Source organism: Nansenia antarctica (genome assembly GCF_963989245.1).
Source record: "Nansenia antarctica genome assembly, chromosome: 5".
In the NCBI taxonomy this organism is placed as follows: domain Eukaryota; kingdom Metazoa; phylum Chordata; class Actinopteri; order Argentiniformes; family Microstomatidae; genus Nansenia; species Nansenia antarctica.
In genome coordinates this window covers 39578313-39586998 of record NC_137690.1, presented here as the reverse complement: position 1 = coordinate 39586998, position 8686 = coordinate 39578313, and the positions used below count along the sequence as shown (strand labels likewise).

The 8686-nt window shown below is 45.2% G+C and overlaps 2 protein-coding genes across 2 annotated transcripts in view; one reads left to right on the top strand and one right to left on the bottom strand.

Moving 5' to 3' along the window:
- LOC308158436 (calpain small subunit 1-like) overlaps window positions 1–5159 on the bottom strand; it is a 9462-nt gene extending 4303 nt beyond the window's left edge. Inside the window, exons 1-5 of the mRNA XM_080532025.1 lie at window positions 5053–5159; window positions 4654–4709; window positions 4321–4357; window positions 4001–4093; window positions 1711–1768 (exon numbers count right to left, since the gene is read on the bottom strand). Coding sequence (XP_080388151.1) covers window positions 1711–1768; window positions 4001–4093; window positions 4321–4357; window positions 4654–4700 — 235 coding nt within the window. The 5' untranslated portion in view covers window positions 4701–4709; window positions 5053–5159. The remainder of the gene's footprint in view (window positions 1–1710; window positions 1769–4000; window positions 4094–4320; window positions 4358–4653; window positions 4710–5052) is intronic.
- Window positions 5160–5554: 395 nt separating this feature from the next.
- LOC308158021 (transmembrane protein 87A) overlaps window positions 5555–8686 on the top strand; it is a 34809-nt gene continuing 31677 nt past the window's right edge. The window contains exons 1-3 of the mRNA XM_080531613.1: window positions 5555–5688; window positions 5969–6044; window positions 6173–6264. Of these exons, the coding sequence (XP_080387739.1) occupies window positions 5557–5688; window positions 5969–6044; window positions 6173–6264 (300 nt within the window). The 5' untranslated portion in view covers window positions 5555–5556. The remainder of the gene's footprint in view (window positions 5689–5968; window positions 6045–6172; window positions 6265–8686) is intronic.

Here is an 8686-nt window from a genome sequence, read left to right as displayed (position 1 = left end):
ACACTTTTCAATGGCTCCCTGTCCATAAGAATGTCTATCACGACGACTGCCAATGGCCGCTGGCCTGAACTTGATCACTTTTCCTGCTACGACTGGTGGATTGATGATTCACTTTTACACGTCAAATATATTGATTGTGCCCCGCGGTGGTGTAGCGGTCTAAGCACTGGCCACTAGTGCAAGCTGCCCACCGGGGACTGGGATCGAATCCCAGCTCGCCAGATCCGGATATGGCTGGGGCACACACGGGGAGCGGCATATTGGGCGGCCGCTCCCGAGGGCGGTATAGGCAGGGGTGCACATAACTTTTTGGGGCCAGTGCTCAGAGGAGCACCTAGGGATGCTGCTTGGTGCTCCATGAGCTCGCGAGTCACGACCCGTCCCACAGGATGGATAAAAAAGGGATACATGGATAACTTATATTAGCAAAACGACATTTATTCAAAAATAAGATGAACGAACAAATGATTGTGTGCAAAACAAAAGAAACAAATGAAAAATCAAATGACTGCTCTTTAAGCATGAAAGTCTGTCAGACTCCTTTAAACACAATGAAATCAACTGACATCTCTTTAAGCACTAACTGAATGTCTGTTCTTTAAATACAATGAAATCAACTGATATCTCTTTAAGCACTGCTCTGTTCTGTAAACACTGAAATCAACTTTCAACAAAAAGTTACAGCCTAAGCATTTACTTATGCTACAAGCTTAATCATCATCATCACTGCTCTCTTGACTGTTGTTAATACTGTCCTCAATTTCAACCATGGTAGAGGATGTTGTAGGCTATCACTTTAAATAGCTCATTATTTTGATTGTGCAACAAAGTCTTTTTTTTTTTCTTCTAATATAATTCCCAACCATATTCCCTGGGTCAGGGGTCGAGGTGCGATAATGAAGCTGTAAAACAAACGTCTGAACGTTTGAAAGCTTCAGAGAAAAGAAACGTGAAGTGCCTTGGTGTTGTTTTTCCTTTTAGCGACGAGTCGTTCGGGACTGAATTTTCACGTGTCGGCGTGATAACCATGCGATGCGCGATACGCGGAATGAAAGTACAAGTTACGATACTTTCCGAATGTTTTCGTGAGGGGAGTCGCCGTGGTCGTCGTCGGTGGGTACATTGTGGTCATGAAAGGATATGGTATTGGTATTAACGGGCAGTCAGCAGTTAGCAGTAGGAGTTTTGAGGAAGTCAATTCCTCTCCCAGCGCTTCCAGCTGTTGGTGCGCAAGAGCGCGTTCATGCCGCTGATCCTCCGCGCAACATGCATTTTGGCGACGCATGCGCACTGGCGCACCAGTTATGTGCACCCCTGGGTATAGGAGTATTTCCGGACAAGGATCCGTCGCGCAACAGCGCCCCCGGGGTGCCGGAATAACGGTGCTGGGCTCGAGGAGCCAGTCAGCTAGTCTGCCTGGCGGCCTCCTCTGGGACTGCCGGCCACGGGGTCGTGCGGCGGATCCTTCGCAATAGGCAGGGGATAATTGGATGCTAGGTTGGGTTCAATTGGCTACCAAATTGGGTGAAAAAGGGATACAATCTGAAAACAAATTAAAAAAAAAAAATATATATATATATATATATATATATATTGATTGTAAGTCGCTTTGGAATAAGGTGTCTGCTAAATGCCCCAAATGCAATGTAATGTAAATGTGATGACAAACACAAGTATAGAAACAACCAGGTGGTCTAGAACAGGACTCACGATGTCCGATGATCTTGTTGAGAATGTTCATCAGCTCATTGGGGCTCACCTCCATGTCCTGTAGCAGACAGACAGACACACATATGACGTATTCTACCACCACTACATAACCACAAATAGACTTTCTTCACAATACAGCACAAGTCCTTGATTCAGAGTCCAGATTCATGTCATGTTAATGGACAGGGACACTGAGGTGACTATACTAGTTCAATCATTGCCTCCGCTTTCTGCCCAAGTGTGTAGGGGTTGTGTAAGTGTGTAGGGGTTGTGTGTGTGTGTGTGTGTGTGTGTATGTGTGTATGTTATAAAACATTCTGGAGCCCTCACCACCTAGGGTGCCAAGAGTTGTATGTAGCATCTGCCACCCCCAAACCACCCCCGAACCACACCCAAACCACCCCCAAACCAACTTTATCAATGTAGGGTTACTTATTTCACTTATTTATGTTACTTACTATGTTACATTAGCCTAGAATCTAACTTTGTTACATTATTATGATTGTGTTTTTGTATCTGAAGGCTGCAATGCCAATGTTGAGGAACCAAAGACAAATCATTTGACTATTGTGTACTTGTGTACAGTGAGATGTAATAAAAGCGATTCGGATTCTGAAGTCACCCTTAACGGTACTCTAGTCTAGAATGTTGACACATCTCTGCACTGAATAAATTAAGAACATTCTGAGTGACGCCCCCTTGTGGTTAGTTTAAACCCTGAAACGAGGAGTAGTGGAACAAGAATTACATGGCCCTCTATGACTCAAACAGCATCCACACCCACTCCCACAAAAAACACTCCAGACAGGACAGCCGCCCTCTGCCAGACAACGGTAGGAGGAATGCACCGCCGAAGAGCAACCAGTCAACCCTTTCCTCCCCCTGGTGGAATGACTAAACCACACCCTCACTGTCGTTACCCCACCACGACAGGCCAGATCAGGTCTGACCAGATCCTAGGAACAGGAGCGGGATCCTAACAGGATACTCAGGATGTTCCTGGTCACCTGATCTGTGTGTGTTTTAACCACTCCCCACGGAGTATAGGGGAAGCACGGTTAGTCAGAGGAGCTACGCAAACAGATCTGGGATCTGCTGGGTATGAGGGGACATGGGGGTGTGATCAGAGCAGGTACGAGGCTAGCTGGAAAGAGATGGGAAACTGGGGCAGTGTATTCTGTCTGCAGGCTGTGGAATTGTTCTCTAAAAGCCACACCCTCCTTTTCTTTATCCCCCCCACTAAAGCCAGATCTAAATCTCTATGAACAGGACACTCAGGTTGTACCCTGGGGGCTTCTATTGGTTAGCAGCAGAGTGGTTGACGCAACCATAGCCACCCTGTCACGATTGGCTGGATGAACCACATTCTGAAGAAATGGGTGGAGGAGGGAGGTGGCTGGGGTTTGGAATGCAAACCTGGCTTTGCAGGTGAGAGTCGTCAGCTCTAGGGAGGTGACAAGTCGTGAGCTTAGAATTATACGGTTCTATCTCCGTTTAGGGTAGTTCAGAGATATTGAGGGTCAAAGTTTTTACATTCCATTATGTTTTGTGAGATGGAACCTTTGTATTTTATTAATTACTAACTAAAAAATTTCAACATTTAAAAAATAACACCACACAGGCATTAATAAACACCTAAGATTATGTAAAAAAACTCAATTTTGACCAAAAATGGAGATAGAATTCTAACGTCACGAAGTACTAACAAACTAGTTAACTATCTATTGTGAAATGAAAAAATGGGTACAATAAAATCATCGTCACGAAAGGAAATGACCACCCATCATAGAACAATAATTAGAAGGAAAAAAACACAATTATGTGTTTAATGTCTCCACTCTTTTGATTGTAGCGCGGCACCCTAGAATTACCAACCGCGCATTTCTTGTAAATGACAGTATACCTAATGTAATTTATGTAATTCATTATCTGTCATTGGAAAACAACAATGCTGTAAAATACAACACGATAACACACCCATATTAACACATTCAACCAGTGGAGCTGCAATTCAACGAGTTGCTGTCATAGTCCACCACTGACATACTAACTCATCACTCGAGGGAAGGATTAAGTGCACTTCTGATTGACCCTGAGGAAAGAACTTAACCCCTAAGAACTAACCCCTAAGAACTAACCCCCAAGAACATAACCCCCAAGAACATAACCCATAACTGCTCCAGTAGTGCTGACCCTGGCTGAGCAAAAAAAAGTAATAAATCAGCAAAACATCAAAAGAAAAGTAAGACTATCTATTTGAGTTGAGTGTAGTAGTGTGTATTGTACTCACATCCCCAGCCAGTTGATGGAACACCTTTCTGAACTTTGCCTCCTCTTCGTTCTCATTCTGCTCGGCGTAGGCCAGCGGTCTCCGGGGGGGGGGCTGCGACACACACACACACACACACACACACACACACACACACACACACACACACACACACACACCAGGCGCTGTTACACACTCAAACACTCGCCTCCTTCTTCTCTGCAGTCTGGCATGGAGGCCAAGACACACCAAGACCCTTGTGTGTTTAAACATCAACGTTTCCGTTAGCCTAACTAATGAAATCAAACCGTTTTCGTAGCAAGAATAATTGTTTTACTTACAGGGTCTGAGGGCACGAATTGTTTAGGGTCGATGTTGCTGTAAGATAAAACAGTAAGATAAGTTGAATACAACAGCTTTCTCAGTAATACTGAGTCTGCAACTTAGCCTACTAGGTCAGCAATAATGGGGGAGAGGGAGAGAGAGAGAGGGAGAGAGAGAGGGAGAGGGAGAGAGAGAGGGAGAGAGAGAGGGAGAGAGAGAGGGAGAGGGAGAGAGAGAGGGAGAGAGAGAGGGAGAGAGGGAGAGAGAGAGAGAGAGAGAGAGAGAGAGAGGGAGAGAGAGAGAGGGAGAGACAGAGAGAGAGGGAGAGAGAGAGAGAGATCCAGGTGTACCTCACAACATCAATGATGCCACCAATGAGTCTTTTGGCCAGAAACATCTTGATTACCTGTGAATGAGTAGGATTATTATATTACACTAATATTATTATTATATTTCACTGTGGTGAGTTTAGACTCAAGTAGGCTTGGAGACAGCAACAAAGAAGCAAAACGTTAATACAGCAAGTCATTACTTCTATAGGCCTGTACTGTTATAGTGTAATGTTCTGAATATGTTACTATTACAGGCAGACGCGCAATGTGTAAACGTTGCTCCCTATAGTCAGAAGCAAAAACAACTACTGTATTAGGTTTCTAGTGTGATCAAAGCCTGGAAAACTAGGAAAGAAATACTAAATAATTAAGTAAAACATTCGGACTTTATTGCCTTAAATTGAAAATATGACTTACGGATCACTCACTGCGTCGCTGGAGTCGACAATACGGAAAGACTGGAACTCCTACTGGGTCAAAAAAGCAGCTTCGCAGAGACTCAACTTGGTTTTCGACACATCCCAGTTCACACCCAGTCGTATCCTAGGGAGCGGCAGTTTGGGAAACACATCTGTGTTCTCTGATCGAGGATTTATTCAAAATAAGAGCACCCAAGTTAAACTTCATTTTGCATTTAAACATAAAAATGGGCCTATAGGCCTAATGTAAAATGACACGTAATTCCACCAATATGTACATTTTACCTTTTCAAAATGGTATATACTTACTGTAACTGAGAAAATATTGTGATGCCATCTCTTTCCATTCATGTTTTAACTCGCGCTTTTATTTTGAAACCACGAGAACGGCGAAACAGGAAGTCTTAATGTTGTTATATTGAGCCCCGCCTTCTGCTGACGTCACGCCAAGGAGCAGGCAGCAACGCAGTACTGAAGTTGTCACCGTAGCTTCCTGGTCCAAATGGCTAGCGATATGAAAGGCTTGTCAACAGGGCACTTGACAAAAGCCTTATATTTGTTAGCTTTTCTACACTTTACACGCCCGTTACATGCAGTGTCTGAACCGGGTAAATGGAACCTGGTCGTCAACAGCGTAAGTTGCCTCGTCTGCATGCCTAACGTAGACCAACATCATCGACTTGATAGCTTGTAGCTACAGTCGATTATTTTGACAGCTTAAACCAGTATGGTGCATAATCAAGACAATGAACCAATGCTTTCTTTCCCTATGGCCTCGATACAAACGTTTTATTTATAATTTGAACCAGACAGAATGGTCTGTGTACCAATCTATGACATTAGTGTGTATTGTCATGCCAGCAAACCCCGAACACCTAATGAAGTTCCGTATTTCCTTCACTGACGTTTTGCAGGACACTCTTAGGGACTCCAAAGGCCTGTTTCTCTATACCAAGACGATGTTTAACAACACCTTCATCCGGATGAAATGTAAGTCTTTCTCACGATTCTTCCAGTCAGAAGAATGCAGTGATTTCTCATCACGAGAACCATGAGATTGTATGGATCACTCTCTGAATGTTGTGAATGCTGATTCTAGGCTATGTATTGTGTTTCAGGGTTGTCAGAACAATGTAACCCTCCAGTCAAACTCAACATCTCCTGGTATCTCAGGAACTCCCACTGCTTCAATGAGGTGTTTCATCTTGATGTGAGTTGAAGCTCTCCTTATATAGGCTACTCTTTCCAGCATGCTCTCCTCCTTCAAACAATAGGTCAACCTTAAAACCTACCTTTTAAACATGCTTTTAATATTCAAACTATTTTTATTGTTGTTTTTACTGACTGTGCATTTTTACTATTATTATATTATTATTATGTATCTATCTATTCTTGTTCTCTCCATGGAATGTAGTGTCTTTGAGACTGAGAATGTATTATTATTATTATTATTATTATTATTATGATGTTTTTATATTATATTTGCTCCTTAGCTTGACGGACTACTAGGCTAAACTTGCTAAACAAAAGCAATATACGTTGTATGGGCCTTTCTTCTCCATAATAATAATAATAATAATAACTTGTTTGTAGCGCCTTTCACAAACCCAAGGACACATTTTACAGAAAGAAAAAGTCAGACAGACAAAACAGATAACACAGAGACAGCGACAAAACTGAACTAGGGGCCAAAGGCCTTGGTGAACAGATGGGTTTTGAGGGCTGATTTGAAAGTGTCCAGGGTAGGGGCATTGCGGATCACTGTGGGGAGAGAGTTCCAAAGGGTGGGTGCTGCCACACTGAAGGCTCTGTCCCCGAAGGTCCGTAGGTTGGTGTGATGCCATGCCATGTGATGCCATGTCTGAAGACCGCAGGTTCCGGGATGGGGTATGTTGGCAGAGAAGGTCAGTTAGGTACTGGGGGGGCGCAGGCATGGAGGGATTTGTAGGTGAGAAGGAGGATTTTGTATAAGATGCGGGACATGACCGGAAGCCAGTGGATGAGGGTGGGGGTGATGTGCTGCCAGGGCTTGGTGTGGGTGAGAACCCTGTCAGCTGAGTTCTGCACACGAGGGTTTCGACCACAGAGTTAGGGAGTGAGGGATGGTCGGAGTCTGGCAATGGTTTGGCAGTAGTCGTTCAGACCTGCTGCAGCGGGGTTCTTTGGCACCGACACGATGCATGTGGGCACCACTGCCTGGGCCGGTGACTGCCCCGCGCACTCCCTGAGACACTCCCTGAGACACTCCCTGAGACACTCCCTAAGGACACGGCCAGGGATGCCGTCGGGGCCAGCAGCCTTGCGTGCATTCACCTTCCTTAGTACACACAGGTACACATCGTTGATGGAGAGTGTGAGGGGCTGGCCGTCTGGGGTGGGCACAGCTTTGATGGCCGGTACCTTGTTCTCCCGGTGGAAGCGAGTGTAGAAGTGGTTGAGCTGGTCAGGTAGGGAGGCAGTGCTGGTAGGGGAGGCAGAGTTTTTCTGTTTGTCGTCTGTGATGGCCTGGATGCCTTTGCCACATGCGTCGGGGGGGGGGGGGGGGTCAGAGGAGTTGTTCTGAAAGTGCTCCTACATCTTCCGTTTGTAGCTGAGCTTGGCCTCCCTGATGCCCCTCTGCAGGTTGGCCCTGGAGGAGCTGTAAGGCCTCTGCATCGCCTGATCTAAAGGTGCTTTCAGCTGTAGGCGGAGATTACTGTTCATCCATGGCTTCTGGTTGGGGGAAGTTGTTATCTAAATGGTAAATGGGCCGCACTTATATAGCGCCTTTATCCAAAGTGCTTTACAACGGCCTCTCATTCACCCATTCACACACACATTCACACATCATTGGTGGCAAGCTGCCATGCAAGGCGCTGGCCAGCTCACTGGCCCGCTCACTGGGAGCAATTTTGGGGTTCAGTGTCTTGCCCAAGGACACTTCGACATGTGGCCAGCCGGGGCTCGAACCGCTGATCTGCCAACCTTGTGATCATTAGACGGCGACTCTACCTCCTGCGCCACAGCCGCTCTGTTTGTGGGTGGTGACATACAGGTGACAAACCGAAGAAGCGTATAAATCAATGTCCTGATTGACATATGAACTCCAGTCTGTGTTGTGAAACAGGTGTTGGTAGTAGAGTCTGGTCCCTCCAGCCAGACTTTAGCTGTCCTCCTCACTGCAGGTTGAATCTGTTTGATGCGGGGTGCATAGTTGGGGAGTAGGAGCAATGAGAGATGATCAGACTGTCCTAGGTGGGGGAGGGGGGTGGCGGCTCGGTAACCGTCAGCAATGTTTGTGTACACATGGTCGAGAGTTCTGTTTCCATTTACCATTTTGCATAAGGCCCATGCTGTAGTGTTTATTTGATTGACTAGCAGCCAAAGGACAGTAGCCTATTATTTGAAATCAAATGATTATTTGTGTAAACTAATGAGCATTATCCTATAGGTCCTCTGTCCCATAGATTCTCCAGCTTATCCAGTTTACCCACATTCCATTACGCAGTCTCTTGATCAAATCAAAAGTTATTCACTCACTTGTGTAGACAACATAATCATTGTTTGAGATTTGTGGATGTCTGAATTGACCTTACTTTATTTAGTAGCGTTATTTGAAATCGGCAGATTTGGGAGAGATGGGAGTCATGATG